This window comes from Theropithecus gelada, chromosome X (assembly GCF_003255815.1).
Source record: "Theropithecus gelada isolate Dixy chromosome X, Tgel_1.0, whole genome shotgun sequence".
NCBI lineage: Eukaryota > Metazoa > Chordata > Mammalia > Primates > Cercopithecidae > Theropithecus > Theropithecus gelada.
The window spans coordinates 37,281,528-37,300,683 of record NC_037689.1 but is presented as its reverse complement, the minus strand read 5'-3'; the positions used below and the strand labels follow the sequence as shown (position 1 = coordinate 37,300,683).

Here is a 19,156-nt window from a genome sequence, read left to right as displayed (position 1 = left end):
AGATGTGTTCAATTTCACATTGAGCACCTATTATGTGTCAAGTATATGCACAACAGGTAGGTAAGCTGCTATGGACATTCTTATATATGTATTTTCCATATGCTTTCTTTTTTGGGAGTATTTACCCAGGAGTAGATTAATGGATCATAAAGTACACAAATGTTTAGCCTTAGTAACTCTTACCTTATCCTCTCTTAAGTTGTACATTTTCTCATTAGTATATGTGCCCAATTCCTTTTATAAATGGAGGCTGTCTCTTTGAAGTATTTGAATGCCCTAGGAGAAATACACTACATCCAGTGCACAAGCTTTCAATCCTTTCACACTTGCCCAAGATAAGTTGGTTCCACTGGCAGGATACCCAACCCAATCTAGAACTGCATCAGTCCTGTTCTGATCTAAATAGCTTGGAGCTTTGTTCTGTGACCAAAATTGGACTCCTACCCAGCCAGCTTAAGCTCTTGTTTTTGAGATGGACAAATGGAAGAACAGGAGATCAGGTCAAGTTGTTGCCAAGATCTGAAAAGCAACTGAAATTCCTGTCCCAGGGAGAACTGGCTAACATCTTTGTTTTCATTTTCTGCACTGAGCTTATTATTCTCGTTTGTTCTTGAGCAGGCGTATTCCTCGTGTCTGCATTCTGTTAATAAGCCTTCCCTGTCTGAATAGTGTTTCTGCACTATTTTTAATCAGATCCATTTCTTCTTCATGTTTTATTCATTTATTATTAGGTTAGATCATAGCTACTCTTATTCTGAATAAAATTAATTTTGGAAACAAATGCATTATCAAAAACAAAGAGCTATGCCATGAATCAGTTACTTTTAAACTTTCATAGTATAATATCAAACGAAAAATTCACATTGAAAGATTGAAGGAGCACTTCAAATAAGACCTAAAGTTGACATTAAAATGCAGTATTTAACATTTGCATGTGAGAAAAGTGATTTTTCCATTTCCATTTTCTGTTGTTGTTGTTGTTGGAGACAGGGTCTCACTCTGTCATCCAGGTTGGAGTGCGGTGGCATGATCTTGGCTCACTGCAACCTCCACTTCCCAGGTTCAAGCAATCTTCCTGCCTTAGCCTCCTGAGTAGCTGGGACCACAGGCACATGCCACCACGCCCGGCTAATTTTTTTTTTTTTTTTGGTAGAGATGGGGTTTCACTATGTTGCCCAGGCTAGTCTTGAGCTCCTGGGCTCAAGTGATCCACCCATCTTGACCTTCCAAAGTGTTACAGGCTTGAACTCCACTCCTGTCCCCCTTTTCTGTTCTTTATGGTAGCATCTTACAGCAGAGTTACATAAAGTGGTACTGAAGGAGAAAACGGTGAAGTGGAAGAAGCAACTGAAGAAAGTTTAAGGTTCTATGTTACAGAGACCAAGGCAGGAGGATCACTTAAGGCCACACATTTGAGACCAGCCTGGACAACACAGCAAGACCCCATCCCTCCTCCTTTCCAAAAAAAGAATATGTTATGAAAATATTTAGGAGAAAGGAAAAAGTACAGCACAGTCATAAACCTTATCCAGAGAAGGTAACTGAGTAATACATTTTTTGTTGTTGTTATTTAGGAGTCATTTGTTTTTACTTACTATCCTCACTGCCACCAAAGAGGAGAAAGGCAGTAACGGAAAAATATGTTTCCCCATCCCAGAGTGAAACTCCAATCCTGACAATGTCCTTGTGATATGCTAACCCCCACCATCACCAAGTTCTTCCCCTCAGCTTTTGCCACTTTCTCCCTTCCTGCTTCTGCTTTAGTTGCTACCTTCCTTGGTGGTCCTTAAACAGCTCAGGTTTTTTTTTTTTTTTTTTGCCTCAGGCTTTTTGCATTTGCTGCATTAAGGAGCAGAGTGAGTCAAATATACTATATTAATTTGCTAGGGTTACCATAACAGAGTAACACAGACTGGGTGCCTTACACAACAGAAGTTTATTTTCTCTCAGTTCTGGAAGTCAAGATGTCACAGGATTGGTTCCTTCTGAGGGCTGTGAGGGAAGGATCTGTTCCAGGCCTCTCTCTTTGGCCTGTATGTAGATGGCCGTCTTCTCTCTGTGTCTTCATATCATCTTCCCTCTGTGTCCAAATTTCCTCTTCTGAGGACACCAGTCATAGTGGATTAGGGCCCACTCCAACAACTTCATTTTAACTTAATCACCACTGCAAAGACCCTGTCTCCAAATAGAGTTACATTCTGAGGTATTGCAAGTTAGGACTTCAACATGACATTTTTTTGGTGAGGACAAAATTCAGCCCATAATATGCACACACATTCAAGTTTCTGGCTAAGAAAATTTTTAAAAAATTGTACTGATGTTAATAAAGGCAACTGGGAGGGAGTTTATGAGGGAAAAGAGAAAGGGAGGAAGGAAATGAAAATGGACTATATATGGCCAGGATGAAATGTCCAAATGCCCTGTTTGTTGGCTGGCTACTGATGCTGCAGGTTCTTAGGAAGATAGTGCAACAGCAGATACACCAAACTTAGAATGTCCAAGAAACCCTACCCCAAACATTATGGGGATATAATTTATCATGGTCTCCAGTATCTAATGTATGAGAAAGCAGGGTGTGTGTGTGTGTGTGTGTGTGTGTGTGTATGTGTATGTGTGTATAGAGAGAGCGAGAGGGAGGGAGAACCACTGTGGGTACAGTTAGAACCAATGGACCATATTTACCCCCATACACTTTGTTTTCCTTCTCTTTCAGTATGCCTGGGATACCAGTGAAGAATATCTCTTCAAAGCGATGGTAGCTTTCTCCATGAGAAAAGTTCCCAACAGAGAAGCAACAGAGTAAGCAAATAATGAGAAATCTTAACTGATTATTTACAGTATTATTTGAGATAGTGCATTATTTCAAACCTTGATCTTGAAAATATTAAGCTAATTTTTCGAAGAGATTCACATTTTTACTAAACTTAAAAATAACTTTTATAATCTAACTCATCTTATAGTTTATATCATGTTCCAACAATGCTCTTTGTTTAATAGGTAATATGAAGATAAATATCCTTCAAAATTGCAGGTATATATCCTAAGCTTTCTACATTTCTATTGTGTGTGTGTATATACATATATGTATATATAATTTTTCTTGCAGATAGATACCAAAGAATTTTACTCTTATTTTGAAAATAACCTAAGTGTGTATAAGTTCTTTCCACTCTTGGTATTTATCAAAGTACCTTGTTTATTTTCTTAAAAGCACTTGATATGACTTTTAATAATTTTATATGTTTGTCTTTTCTTCTGGAGGAATCTTCTCTATGATGTTTCCTTCTTTCTCTATTTGTGGTGAGGGTAACATTCCTGGTCTGTCTCTATTCCCTTCTTCACTCCTCCCCTTGAGAGGTAAATTGACTTATGTGATTGGTGAGCTGCAAGGAGAACCTGGGCATGGATTCTTTTCTCCTTATGAGGTAGCCATCCCCAAATGAGAGCAGGCATCTCTCGTACAACTCCCTAGCTAAGTACAGAACCAGGCCCTGCATGCACAGGTGCATACACCCTAAGGCTGTACTTGTGGTTTGCAGCTGAGGAGCGTTTAGATTAGTAGGTGCCATGTTATTTGGGGGGTTAAATATTGTGTGTATTACTCCAGTACAGGACAATACCTGCCTCAGTTATGCTCTACTTGAGACGATGGAGGTGAATATATTTATTTCAGGATTTTTTTTAAATTAGGAAGAAAATTTGCCCGCTGATTAAAGTCATATCCTCCAAACTAGCCTTTTATTTTGGTCTCCCATCTGTACAATGTTTTGTCTTCATTCTATAATAATTCAAGGCCCAGTATAGATGATTACTATTAATTGGTCTCCCTCACATCCATAATATCTGATGCATGGGATATGAATATAAAGAATGAAACAGAAGAGTGGAGTTTGAGGGAGCAAAATGAACACATACATATTTGTGTATACCCACATGTGTATTTTTAATATACATATTTTAAATAACATATTAACATGATTTAAAAAATGAAAAGAAGGTATATAATAAAACAAAGCCTCGCCCTAAGTTCTACTCCTGTTTTATAGATCTTAAAATTATATATATTGTACTTCATGCCATTAAACTGCAGCATTCTTTCACAACTATTTATAATAACTTTTTTCAATAAAAATAAGGTGATTACATTACAAAAAATTGAACAGAGAAAAAAATAAGAAGAAAAACCACTGGTTATCTCACAATGGTAACCCCTTAAATATTCTCTTTATATTTTCTTCTAACCCTTCTTGTAAGCAAGTTTTATACATTGCTGTGTTCATGGGACTGTTAGTTCCTTTAAATGATCACGTTTCACCTAGTACATGACTAAGTTAAATTAAGTGTTTCCATTCTTAGAAAAATTTAATTTAAATATATAACATTTCAGATTGATTCTTGGGAGTTTACCTTTAAAATATCTTCCTTCAGAATCTGGAGCATTGTAGGAGTCTGTGAATATCTGATCTAGTTTATTTGAAAGGTTGTTTGACTTACAACTGGGCACTGGGGCTGGGTGCAGTGGCTCACACCTCCAATCCCAAAACTTTGGGAGGCCGAGGCAGGTAGATCACTTGAGCACAGGAGTTCGAAACCAGCCTGGGCAACATGGGCAACCTGGTGAAACCTCGTCTCTACAAAAAATGCAAAAATTAGCTGGGCATGGTGGCACACACCTATAGTCCCAGCTACTTGGGAGACTGAGATCACTTGAGCACAGGAGTTTGAGGCTGTGGTGAACTATGATGGTGCCACTGCACTCCAGCCTGGGCGACAGAGTGAGACTCTGTCTCAAAAAAAAAAAAAAAAAAAAAAAAAAAGAAAGAAAAGAATTGGGTACACTGGATACATATTGGGTTGGTGCAAAAGTAATTGTGGTTTTTGCCATTGAAAGTAGTGGCACCTTCAACAAAAGTAGAAGCTTTTGTTGCCAGTGTCAGTTGTAAAAATCAAAACTGCAAAGCTAGACTGAGGATCAGTACACATTTTTCTGTAAAGAGTCAGGCAGTATGAGTCCTGGTGATACTGCTATCAAGGGGATGAATTGACAAGCGAGATGTGTTTAAGATGCAATTCAGCTGCTGGCCTGGATTCCACATGCACTGCCATATTGGAAGCTGCACCCCTACATGAAGAGCTATGGGAAAGGGCACCACATAATGCAAGATTGGATTGAAAATAGCTTTGCGGAGAGGCTGCTTCTCTTCAGTGTGGCAGGTGGATGGAAGACACCAGTAGCTTGGCATATGGGTTAAGTTTTAAAGCCGCCTTCCAGAAATCTTTTGGTGCCATTGTGGGCAGGCTGAAGGAGTGTGGCAAATATTCCTTTCCAGGATAGCTTCAGGATCCAAGTTTTGGGAACTGGCTGTTTATTGTCTCCCCTGCCCACCATTGTTTATCCACTAATATTGCAGAAAACTGTAAAGTACAAAGAATAAACCAAATCACATGAATTAAAAACAAAGATATTCAAGTAATTAACAGAATAATGAATAGTCTCACTTTCATCCCACCTTTTACCCAGGGCGATATCTACAACATCTCTTATATCAAGTTTGATCACCACCAATGATACAAAGTTCATTGTCTCCTGAGCATGCCTCTTCCTATTTGGAAACATACAATTGGCATATACTTACAGTAGAAGCTTGCTTGGCTCTGAAAAAGGAAGTGATGTCTTGTTGGAGAGCTGATCTGGTCCAGTTACCATTACCGCAGGCAGGCAGTGGAAGAGAAGCCAGGGATTCCCTAAGAGGATCGGAGAGGATTAGGGTGTGGGCTTGCAGAGAGGGCTGTGGCATTTCCACTCCCTTAGGACTTGAACAGGGCTGGGAATGGGTTCCTGTGCAGATTCCCCAGTGCAGCCACCCAGGATGTTGACAAGTGAGTTCATGCTGATGAGTTGGTCCCCATTCCTTACGAGTGATGATGTGTTTGGAGTGATATTCTTGTTTGCATCCCTGCCTACCTCAAGTCAGGTAGAGAAGTGCTCATAGAGGATACAGTTGTCTTTAAGAAGGGAGACTGGCATATTTTTTTCTGGAGGGATGCTCCCCAACTTACAGACATTCTCAGGACCCCCTCAAGTTGCCACTACAGTAGCAGTAGCTGGAGTTCTAGAGAATATGATGGTGTCCCTAGCAACTGAGAGTGTGCCTGGAACAGAAACTGGTGGCTACCTCTTAGCCAGAGAAGTCTCATGGTGGAAGGCTGGCTTGAGCGCCTGTAACTGGGGAGAGAAAGAGAGCAGTTTTCTGAGCAGTCTGTACTTGAATATATTCCTGGGGCCAAGCAGGGGCTTTGGAAGGGAACAGGATAGAGTCACTGCCTATTGGGCCCATGTCCTTAAGTGAGACAGGGCAAGGCAAGGCAGCAGAGTGAGGCTGGAGGCGTACACCCCTGGAGGCAGAGCTGAGATGGGGTGGAGGAAGTCGGTCAGAGCATGTCAGCCATGTCAGGGGAAGGTGCAGTGCAGAGGTCCCGGGAGGGGCCCCCGAAGGCTCCACAGGAGCATTCTGAGTGGAGAGCATCTGGACGCCCACCACCACAGAGGACCCCTCACAGCAGGGGGAACCACAAGGGCCCTGATCCAGGAAGAAGAATTTGGCCTTTCTTTATCTATCTCATGCCCCCATCATCTTGCTTTCCTGTCCCTAAGCGAGGAGAATGAAGCATGGGGGAGGGGAGCACAGGCAGGGAGGGAGTGGAGCCCGGAGCAAATGGCGGGAGCCTGCCACCCAGGTGCCTGCTCTGGCCAGAACTGCTGGAAGGAGAGCAGCTGTAGGTGAGAGGCAGGAAGGCAGCTTTGGTTAGACTGGCCTTGATGCCTTAGTAGCTGGAAGTGACAGGAAAGCCACACCATCTGCCCCAGATGCTGTCAAGAGGCGAGGAAGAAGGAGTGACAGAGTGCCCAAAAGGAACAGTGTGAGCAACATCAACCTCTTCCTTCACTGCTGTCCACGAGGCCAGCCTGTAGAACTATGTTGCTGTGGCTGGAGCCACAGGATCAAGTGACCTCTGCTGGAAGCCTGCTATGTGCTGGGCACTGAGATTCGAATGAGGGCTAAGACCAGGTCCCACACTGCGCCAGGCCCACACCCAAGAACCTAGCCCTGGTAGACATTGTAGAAAGATAGACCAAATGTGACAGCCACAAGACAACTCTTTCAAAATCATCATTCACAGTTTCTGATATTAAATGCTTTTTTTTGCTATTGCTGTATTTTTTTTAAAAGCAGAATGAGAGATAGATGGAAAAATGAAGTTAAGAGAAAGCTCTGGTTTCATTAGTTGAGGTTACTTGAGGTTTTCCTGGAACTTGGATTGAAGATGGCAACCAAGTGTTTTCAACTGTTTACAATATGATTTAGGCCAGATTTACTAAAACAGTTTCACAAGAATTTTAAAATGTTGAAAGGAATTTCTAAGGAAGCTATAATCTAATCCAAGGTTTAGTCTAATTCCCAGGTCAACTGGAAAGTTAATATGCCTAGTTTACTCAAACATCAACTTTTAGGTAATTTATCATTTTTAGCAAGAAAGGCAAAGTCTAACTCAGGCAAGTCTTTCTCTTTCTGAGTTAAATGGTGTAGGACATGTAATGGATTTCTCCTTCTGCCTAATTATTCAAGGATAAGTCTTGTGATCTAAAAAGGAACAACGTGCTGTTGTATCCACGGTAAGGGGATTAACGGTCTTGTGCTTGTAAAACAGCAGCCCAGCACCTATTTAGTCCTTTTGATTTCCAGAAACAAGAGCCAGATTCTTGCCACTCTTTGGAAGCAATTGGCCCTGTCTGGCGCCATTGATGAAAAATGGCAGTGGAGCCAATTCTTAGAGAAACCTTCAGACCAGGGCTTTCCACACTTGAGGAAAAAGAGTAAACATTTTTACCTCTTTTTCATGATTTGCTGAAAGAAGTCACTTATGTATGAATTAATATAATTTCTTGGTAAAAAAAATTGGTCAAAATGATTATTAAAGTGAATTCAAATAATTCCACCAGCCCACTGGCTGCTCTGAAAAGCCATATTTGCATTGTTTCTGGGTTTGGCTTCCAACTTGCTGCAGCCACACCCGCGCTTCTCGGACTCTGCATTATTGCCAGTCCCCAAACTCAGTTTCTTTTTAGTCCACTGCACTGGTCACTGGTGTGCCCCACCATATTAGATGCAACTGTGGACACCAGCTCCAAGATCATCACCAAGATCTTAAAAGAGAAGAAAGAAGTTGTGGAGGAGGCAGAGGAGGGAAGAGATGGTCCCGGTAATGGGAACGCTAATGAGGAAAATAGGAAGCAGGAGGCTGACAGTGAGGTAGAAGGATAGGAAGAATATGGGGGGGAAAAGAAGGAGGAAGAACGTGATGGTGAGGAACAGGATGAAGATGAAGATGAGGCAGCTGAGGCTGCTATGGGAAAATGGGCAGTTGAAGATGCTGAGGATGACAACGTTGATACCAAGAAGCAGAAGACTGATGAAGATGACTAGACTGCAAAAAAGGAAAAGTTAAAAAAAAAAAGAAAAAGAGAAAAGGCCACCGTCATCCATTCACCCTGTCTCAGAATCTAAGTGAAGTCATCTTTAAGTAGAGAGGCCTGCCGGGCAACGCCACCTTCAGGTGACAAGCACTCTTCAGCACCCAACCGAAACCACAAGAATTTGCAACAGGGGAGGAAAAAAAAGAACCAAACTTCCAAAGCCCAGCTTTTTTCCTTAAAAGTACTTCAAGATAAAAATTGGTTCCTATTTTTTATTTACACTGTTTATTTATTTATTTATTCATTTTGAGATGGAGTCTCACTCTGTCACCCAGGGTGGAGTGCAGTGGCGCTATCTTGGCTCACTGCAACCTCCACCTCCTCGGTTAAAGCAGTTCTCCCGCCTCAGCCTCCCAAGTAGCAAGGATTACAGGCGCCTGCCACAACGCCTGGCTAATTTTTGTATTTTTAGTAGAGACGGGGTTTCACCATGTTGGCCAGGCTGTCTCGAACTCCTGACCTCAGGTGATCTGCCTGCCTCAGCCTCGAGAGTCCTGGGATTACAGGCGTGAGCCACTGCGCCTGACAATACTTTTCATTTTCATTGTATATTTTTGTACATATTGTTAGGGGTCAGCCATTTTTAATGCTCTCAAATGATCAAACCAGCCGTCAGAGCTTTCTCCGTCTTACTTCTGACTTTACTTGTGGTGTGACCATGTTCATGATACGGTTCAAAATAAAAACAAACATTGAAGAAAAGCAAAACAACAACAACAAATCTTATTCCGAGTGTTCCAGTATCTTTTATTATGTATGAACTTAGTGGTACTATAAGTTTGTATGAGATGGTTAAAAAGGCCAAAGATAAAAGGTTTCTCACTCCCCTCCCTGCCTTTTTTTTTTTTTTTTTTTTTTTTGTCTGTGAAGTTGCTGTTAATTTTTTTGGCCTCTTTGATGTATGTGTGAAACAATATGATGAACAATAAATTGGAATTTTGTTTCACTGAGTTGCTCTAACAACAGCAAAAAATAATTCCATTGGACTCATTCATATTTAAAATCTTGAAAATGTAGGATTTTTATTGAGTTGTGCTAATGGCATTTCAGTTTATTTATGACATCAAAACATGCTTTAAAAAGACATGTTTAGCTCAAGAAATGCTTGTTGGTCGATCAACTTTTCATTCGGTACAAATCTTGGAGGACATTCAATGTAGTCACATTTGGAAGAAAGGCCATGGAGAAGTCACATTAGTTGCACATAATCTATAATTGGAAGAAATTTGTGTCCTTTGGTTCCTTAATACATAAATTACAGAACCATGTACAGTCATTCTTCATGTTACTTCCTTTTTAGCACCAACTTTCTGCCCTCACATTTACAGTTCTTGGCTACTTCCATCTACAGTATATTCAGGATTCTTCTTTTACCAGAGAGTTCTGTGTGCTATTTTGTTGTCTGAGTATTTGTAGGTGAGTAGACAAAGTTTTGGAAAAGTAACCTCCTTCCTTCCCTGCCTCTCTTTTCTGTTATTACAGCCCTGGACCAATTTATTTCCTCAATTTGTCTCTCTAGGAATGATGTCAGAAGCACTGAGATGTTAACCTTTTGTCATCCATCCATTTGTCTCCCCAATCACTTACTGAATGGTCCACGTGGGCCAAGCTTCAGGAATGCAGGGGCTTACAGCACAGGACAGACTTGGGCCTCATGTCCTCATGTCCCAGGGCACAGAGAAATCTGCTGTAAATGGACAAAGTATTTGATAGTCTCCCTAGTGACCCTGCAACTGATCAAATTAAAACAGGTGCTCTTTGCTTGGAGATCATGAAGTTCAAATCAGGGCAGGGATTAGAGACCCTCCTGACAAAGAATGCAGACAAGCCATGTGAAATCTAGAAGCTCTTTGTCCTCCCCATGTCCTGGGTCTATTCTCACACAGGGCATGGAACTATGTGCAAATTCTGCCACCGTGGGGGTTACTGGCTTCCACTTTGGTATTTAATGCTCTGGTGGGCTCAAGACTCCAGTCTTGGTTTTCAGAAGTCTTAGCATCACTAAATTCCTGCATGGGATGGGGCACGGAATCTAAATGCCGCTGTAGTAGGAACTCTTTTCCTAACCATATCCCTAACCATATTGGCGAATCAAGGTTAGCTCTTAGTAAACAGTTGTGAGTGAATGAAGCATGTTTAACATCCTGGCTCTTAAACCAGCGGCCTGTATATTGAGGTGCAGTGGACACAAGAAAACCGTGCCCCCCATCCCCCCAATTTCTTTCTCTTTTTCACCTCAGTCCCACAGGAGGATGCTCCTATGGTGGACTTGGCACACAATGGCCAGAGTAGAAGCAGTTCCCTGTTGCCTGGGTGTTAGCTCTTGCTGGACCTCGGTTTCTTACCCTTGGGGAGGCCAAGACATCAGTTAGTTTCTGAAAGCATCATCCGAGCAAGTAGGAAGCGCCAGCCCAGAGTGTGTCTCCATCTTCACATACAGCCTTGGCTGTCTTCAGAGCAGGGCTAGGCTTTCCCCTGGTTCCCTTCCCACAACATTGCTACTGTGGGAAGTGGGCTTATTAATTCCTAGTTCAACTGCCTGTATGTGAACAAAATATAAACACATCTGTAGAGTTATATATCTGTGGGTGACATTTGTTGAACATTAGGTTACCTTTTTGTTTGCTTAGAATCTTAAGAGGAGTTACATATTTGGGCAGAACCATCATGTACGAAGGACACAACATTCTCCTGTTGAAGAAGACCACAAACAGCCAAAACTATTTACCTTTTCTCTTTATATCAATCTTAGAGAAATGACGCTTAAGACACTAGTACGAGGGAAGTAATCATAATGAATAATTTTACATCTGAATGTATAACAGAAAGAACTTTTTAAAATTTCACGTAACTATTAATACTATCCTTTTGCTGGTGGGTACCAGTATCTTGCATTTGAATACAGCTTTCTTAATTTCAAAAAAAATTTTTAAATCTGTTATCTCCTTACCAGTGAAGCTAGTCAAGAGCATTAAAGCATTGCCTAGTTTTTATTTTTCTTGTAGATACTTTTACTGTGCCCAGGCAACTTTTAAAATAACTGCTTTGCTCTTATATGTATGTATATGTCTGTGTATTTAATTTAAAAAAAAGATTTACAAATAGTTACAAAGTTAATACAGAGAGGCCCTATGTACCAGTGGTTCTCAACACTTGATGGGGGGATTCCCCCCAATTGCTCCAAAGGATATCTGGCAATTTCTGGAGACATTTTGGTTTTCACAATTGGATATGCTACTGGCATCTAGTATATAGAGGCTAGGGATGCTGCTATATATCATACAAAACCATAGACAGTCCCTGACAACCTAGAATTATCCAGGCTAAAATGTTAATAGTGCTTGGGTTGAGAAACCCTGCTCTAACCCCATTTCCCTGATGATATCATGTTAAATAGCCACGGTAGATTTATCCCAACAAAGAAATTCACGTTGGTTCAATTTTTCAACTAATGTCCTTTTTCTATTTCAGAATCTATTTCTCCTTAGTCTGATCCACTCTGTGACACTTTCTCTGTCTTTCTTTGTTTTCATGACCTTGAAACTTTTGAAGAGATTTAGAAATGTTTCTTACTTGGTACTGACCCTCCCCGCCCTGCCACCCATGGAGTATAAGGAAATGGGATCTGTTTGGGGGTTATATCTATGACTGTAGAGTGCTGTGGCATTTAAAGGATGGGGAAGAGAGATAATCAGTGTGGCACATGGCTCAAGACAGTTCCCCATAACATTCCCACCCAAAATGCCAACAGCACACCCCCGTTGACACACTAAGAACTCAAGCCTTTCCTAGTAACTCATAGACAGTGAAATGATTGTCTCAAGACCACCACTTGGCAGGTAGTAAATTTCAAAATAAAAGCTTTGTTTTTAGAGTTTCAGTCCAGAAACTTTTTCTGTCTAACAATAACTGTCTCCATTGAAAATGTAAGGTTTAATATTTTCAGCAAAAATGTTAATCTTTTGGAAATCTTTATTTCTAAGTAGATAAAATATTTTCATTTTATTTGCTGAGGGTAATGTATTAAAGTATGAGTTGCCACCCATTGGAAACTTGAATAAATTTAAAGAACTTGAATTCATGGTATAGTTCCATAGTGATGGGGACAGAGGAAAGTATTTGGGGCCATAGTTGTGTTGATGGAGTTGTACGCCCTCCCTTTTTTTTTTTCTTTATAGTACTTACTCCACACCTCCACAGTGTATGCATTTATTTACTTGTTTATCTTTTGTCTCCACCTCCTTAGCAAGCTCCATGAGATAAAGGACTTTGTTTACAGCTGTATTCTATGGCTCTCTAATGGGGAATACCATGAAATTCATGTTTGAACAGTATTTAAAGAGGCTTCATATGGAAAGAATAATACAGACAAAGTAACCAAATGACTCTTTACCTGATTTCGACCTTTTATGCCTGAAATTCTATTTGGTATTTAATTTATATAAATGTTATGTACTATGCGTAATATTTTACCTCTTATCTTTTTCACTTGATGGTGTATTTTTGAAATTTATTCTTTTTTTTTTTTTTTTTTTGAGACGGAGTCTTGTTCTGTTGCCCCAACTGCAGTGCAGTGGCACAGTCTCGGCTCATTGCAACCTCCACCTCCTGGGTTCAAGCAATTCTCTTGCCTTAGCCTCCTGAGTAGCTGGGATTACAGGTGTGCGTCACCATGCCTAGCTAATTTTTGCATTTTTCATATAGATGGGGTTTCACCATGCTGGCCAGACTGATCTCAAACTCCTGACCTCGTGATCCGCCCCCCTCAGCCTCCCAAAGTGCTGGGATTACAGGCGTGAGCCACCGTGCAAGGCTGAGATTTATTCTTTTATTTAAAAAAATATGTAACTCTAGCTCAGTGGTTGCCACCAGGGGGTGATTTTGTCCTTCAGGGGATATTTGGGAACACCTGTAGCCATTTTTGATTGTCACTACTGGAGGTAGTCCTGATACCTGGTAGATAGAGCTCAGATTTGCTGCTAAACAACCTGGAAAGCACAGAGTATCCTCACAACATAAAATTATCTGGCATGATCATGCTGATGTTGAGAAACCCTGGGCTATTTCTTTCCTTTAATCTGTGGAACAGTATTCCCTCGACAGCCTATACTATATTTACTTTATTCCTGTACCGATGAACATTTGGGTTGTTTCAATTCTCTGCTATGATGACGAGTGCCGCAAAGAACATCCTCACCAGTGTCTGTGTGTGTGTGCCACAGGGGTTCTGGTAGCTGCATTTTCTGTTCTAGGAATCACTTCCAAACGCCATTCCAGAGTGGCTGGACTCCTTGCTTCTACAGCGTCACCTGGGATTCCAATTCCATGCGTCTTTACCAGCCCTTGGTATTATTTAACTTTTAAATTGTTGCCAGTTTGAAAAGTTTAAAATAGTAGCTCATTTGTAACAATTTTGCATTTCCTGATTGCTGGTAAGACCAGACCACATGAATCATTCACACCCCAAGCATTCTAGAAAACTGGTGAAAATGTTTTCTGTCCAGCATGCGCCACTTCATTTGGTTTGTCCCTGTGTCTTTGATACGTATTACAAAACCGCACATTTTGGGGGACTAGGCTTGCCTGTTTCTGCCACTAGAGGTCACTGATCCTCAGTGGTTCTCCACCAGTATGACTTCTGACCTCTCTACCCTCCCAGGGAGTATTTGGCAACGCCCGGAGCCATTGTTGATAGTCAGGACTGTGAGGCCAGGCATGTTGCTAAGGCCCTGCAATGCACAGGACAGCGTCCCCCTCCTCCCCTCCCCCCACCAACAAGAAAGCACCATCTGGCCCAAGTACTAGTGCCAAGCTGGAGAAACCATGGTGTTGTCTTTGAAAGAAAGCATATGACAACCTCTATAATAAAGACACCTATTATTATTAACAACAACCAATATTTTATTGCAGAAACTGGGGAAACTGGGGAGAAGCATGCCTTCTGTCCCCAGGGAGAAGGCAGGGGCGAATGGGCAAGGAAAAGGGAAGGGTTTTAAGGGAGAGGAGAGGTGGGCCTGGGGCTCGCTGAGTGGTCGGCTGGAGCGGTGGCAAGTGCCCTGGTGGGGCCGGTGGCTGGTGTGGGGGTGGAACCACAGTCAGTAGGGTGAAGGCGCTGAGGGCTGGAGGTTCAGGAGGTGGTGGCAGGGGCCTGACTCTTGGAGCTGGGCAGCAGGCTGGGTGTGCTCAGAGGCTCATGGCCACCCTGGCGAACCTCCTTCCAGGCGCAGGCAAACCTGAGGCGTCAGGGCAGTGCTGCCCGCAGGCCCAGCGCTCCTGCGGTGACTCGGCGACCGGGCGCCTGGCAGTGGCACATCCTGCAGCATGGCAGGCGGCCACCAGGGAGGATTGAGACAACGCTGCCTGGGAGTGGGGGCCTCTGCTCAGCGGCCTAGACCTGGGCACAAAGGAATGGGCCACTCCGTTTCTCATCACAGGCTTGAAGGCAGATGGCCTGGGCGTCGGGCTCCCTCTGCGCTCCGGCGGGGTGATTTTCACAGTCACCAGGCTGTGGACAGGCTGGGGGAGTGGCGGGCGGTCCAAAGCCACCGCTTCACGTAAGCCACGCGAGCCTCGGAGAAACCAGGCCTGATGTTGCTCAGCAGAGGCGGCCTGTTGGGAAAGCACCTCCAGGCCTGGGGGACCATCTCCGGAGGTGGATGGGGGCGGGGACCATCTCTCTCCGGATGCGGATGCGGGGGTAGTCTCAGCTGGGAGGAGCGGAGTGGGGAGGGGCCGGGTGCGGACCCAGTGCTTCTCTTGGAAGTAGGTGACCTTGCAGTTCTCCTGGACCTGGGGGCTGAGGAAGGGCGCAGCTTTCTGGCCCAGAGCCAGCCCGGGAAGCGGCTCAGGTAGCTGCCCATGAGAGCAGGGCAGTGGGTGGGGCCTTTCAGTAGACACTGGGGTGCCAGAAGTTTCCGAAATCTGCGGTCAGGGTCCGAGATCAAATGTCAGTGCTCAGTGACCAGTGACCCTTGGCATCAAAATGTCCGAAAGAGCAAGAGGCGCCGTGTGCTGGGTATGGTCTGGCCAGCAAGTGTCGCATGGGGCAGGCGGCCACGGCCAGGCCAGAGCTTTGCGGCGCGCAGCTGCAGAACGGGCGGGTGGTGCCCCATGCTGTCTGGCGGACCAAGGAGGTTCAAGCCTTAATCCTTCCCACTCATGGTCCCAGACCCTCAGCCCTGGGCAAAGGGGCCTGGCAGCTGCCTCTACTTTTGTACCTGACCTTTAAAGGCAGAACACAGAAGAATTTCTGCCAGGTCCTGAAAACCAGAGATACCTGTTGACAGAAGGGTGCTCTCTTTGATCAGTGTGATAATGATCACAATACACATGGATGCTCTAAACAAATCCTTTACTCGTATCAGATTCTTCTAGGATGGATGTTAATGTTACTTTTTGCAGTTTTGCTCTTAAGTAAACTGGGAAAGCCTTCAGGTTTTGTTTCAGCATTGGCAATGTTGATTTTATGTGGACTTACCTATAATTTCCAGCCTGAGTACATCCATGTATAAATTGTCTCTCTCTGAACACTGTCATTTCTCCCCTTTCACTTTTAATGGTAATACAGAGGAGAGTGAGTCACATTTCCAATTTGCAGTTGAAAAGTGTGTAACTGCCAAACAAAGAGTTCGAAGACTGCTGGTGAATTGATTATAGTGCTTAAGTTTGGAGGTTCGTTCAAGGCAATGTAAAAGAAACTGTTTTTGAGAACTTTTTCTTCAAAAGTACACACAGAAGGTGTCTTTTGTCTTGGCCCCGATGCTGGGGTGGAAGAGAGACAGTAGATGCAGACAGAGCAAGTATTGAATCATAAGGGGGCAGCAGATCCTCTCTGGGTCCGAGAGGTGAATGAATGGGCAGGGTACTAAAAAGAGTTTAATGAGAAAATACCAAAGGTTTCTATGATTCAGAGAGGGCCAAGCATTGGGGAAACAGAGGCTGACACCAACCGGTGATGGAGAATGAGATCCCTGATACTTTCCACTGACTATTATTATTTTTTGGCAGATTCCCTATTATTCCCTATAAGGAATGATCCCCAAGTATAGGATTTTGAAACAATGGGAATTTCCTTTATGATTTTCTTCTTACTGAGATCATTCTTCATAATGGTAGAAATGACTTTTTAAACATAGCTAAAATGTTTCTTAAGATAATAATAGCATCAGAGTGAATGGTTTAATACCGTTTGTTATGATATTCTTCTAATATAGTTTTTCTTTCCACTGTCTGCAGAATTTCCCATGTCCTCCTTTGCAATGTAACCCAAAGGGTATCATTCTGGTTTGTGGTTACAGACCCTTCGAAAAATCACACCCTTCCTGCTGTTGAGGTGCAAACAGCCATAAGGTAATCACCCTTAAATATGCCTTCTATTGGTCGATCAACTTGCTGATTAATTCAACTGTTTTTAAAAATAGATATTGTAGAGTTTTGTCTGTTTCACACATGAATTATTTATTAAAATGTAAAAGATTTCATTTTGTTAGTCTCTGTTAAAGATGAGTATAGATCAGTAGTTCTCATCCAGGGGCAATTTTGCCTTCAAGGAGACATTTGGCACTATCTGGAGACATTTGGCAATGTCTGGAGACATTTTTATTGTCACAGCTGGAGGGGGTGGTGGTACCACCAGCAATGAGTAAGCAGAAGTTAGGGACCCAATGGCTTACCTTTTTCAGTCAATATATAGTCTTTACTTTAAAAAGATAATTTTTTTTAAAAAAAGGTAAAATCATGACTCATGCAAACTAAACATTATTACTATCAAAAATTTTATTATCTCATTAGTTAATGAGGGCACTAGTAAGATGTTAAAACCTTTTTCAAGGAGACTTCGAGGAACCACCCATATATAGAAAGTGAGGAATGGTAAAATGCATCTACAGAAAGATGCATCAGTCTATTTTTCAGGCAGTAACCAATTATGTTCCACTAGACACAGTTCATTTGATTTTCTATGGACAAGAATCATTTATATTATGTTAGTTTTCAAGAACTTATGGATTTGCAAAATAGCTCAAAGAGCATAAGAGATGGAAATTGCCTAGAACAGTGCTCTCAGCAGGACAATCAGGAAAAAGTCCAGTACTCTGTTGTGCCCATTTCAAGTATTTTACTATTTTTCCCGGCTTCCCGACAGTTTTTTTTTTTTTTAAGATGGAGTCTTGCTCTGTCGCCCAGGCTGGAGTACAGTGGCCGGATCTCAGCTCACTGCAAGCTCCACCTCCCAGGTTTACGCCATTCTCCTGCCTCAGCCTCCCGAGTAGCTGGGACTACAGGCACCCACCACCTCGCCCGGCTAGTTTTTTTTTTTTTGTATTTTTTAGTAGAGATGGGGTTTCACTGGGTTAGGCAGGATGGTCTCGATCTCCTGACCTCGTGATCCGCCCGTCTTGGCTTCCCAAAGTGCTGGGATTACAGGCTTGAGCCACCGCGCCCGGCCTACTTCCTGATAGTTTTACTCCTTCCCTCCTTATGATCGTAAGAAACTCAAAAGTGAAATGAATTCATGACTTTCAAGAATTAATAGGATGCAACTTGTATTTCTTTCAATTACTGTGCATTTAGTATGTGTCAAAACTTCAAATACCACATTTGATTGATGTTGGGGAAAGGTCTACTCAAAAAATGAGCTCAGGAAATAAACTAGAACAAAACAAAGTAGCTCTCCCCGCAAAAGACTTACAAGTTACTGAAATACATATTATTATTTTTACCAAGGATAAATACCTACTGGAACAACTCATTAGCTCTCTGTAAAATGTTAACACTTAAGATAATGAGTGTATAATCAAATGTCAAAGGTTTTTGTGAGCATCATCTGTTTCTTTTGCTGAAGCAAAGGCACTGAGGATTTATACCAATGGGAAATGATTGAATCTTCCCTAACAAGAAACTTTGAACTAAATTGCTTCTTCACTTTTGCCACTAAAAATACTGTTAAGACTCTCACCACTTAGGGAGTAAGAATTAAAAATATCATACTTCATGTGAAAAAAGATTTTATTCGTGTCTTGTGATCTGTGAGGGCTACAAGGAAAATGAAGGCACTGGGTTAAACCAGGCCTTCAGTTGATAGAAGAAGGAAGAGTGAGTGCTTAGGGTGAAGGTCCAGGAAGTATTAATACATGAATATGTTCACAACAAAATGTCTGTTTCAAGAGTCCTAGCAAGAGAATCTGTTTAGGAAGTGGGGATAGCCAACAGAATGAGAATTTATGTTAGGGAATTAGTAGGGCACATCAGGATTGGATGAAAAGAAAGGAAACTATACTACAAAGGAAGGATAGAGTGAAAAAAGGAGATGGTGTTTAGATAGCAAATAATAGGAATTTCAAGGCTGAAGAATCTAAGTGATTGGGCAAAATAATACTAGTTCCACCTAATATTTGCATACCACTTTTTGGTTCACAAGGAATGTTCTTATGCATCTGTGGCATTTAATAATGACACCAACAATTTTTTTGTTTTCTTTTTAAGAGACAGAGTCTGGCTTTGTTGCCCAGGCTAGAGTGCAGTAGCATGATAGTAGCTCACGCAGCCTTGAACTCCTGGGGTTCAAGTGATCCTCTTGTCTCAGCCTCCTGAGTAGCTGGGACTAGGGGGATGTGCCACTAT

At 42.3% G+C, this 19,156-nt stretch overlaps 1 protein-coding gene across 1 annotated transcript in view; it reads left to right on the top strand.

Moving 5' to 3' along the window:
* Positions 1-19,156, top strand: part of CLTRN (collectrin, amino acid transport regulator) — a 38,132-nt gene that overhangs the window by 3,216 nt on the left and 15,760 nt on the right. The window contains exons 3-4 of the mRNA XM_025372063.1: positions 2,714-2,799; positions 16,772-16,885. Coding sequence (XP_025227848.1) covers positions 2,714-2,799; positions 16,772-16,885 — 200 coding nt within the window. The remainder of the gene's footprint in view (positions 1-2,713; positions 2,800-16,771; positions 16,886-19,156) is intronic.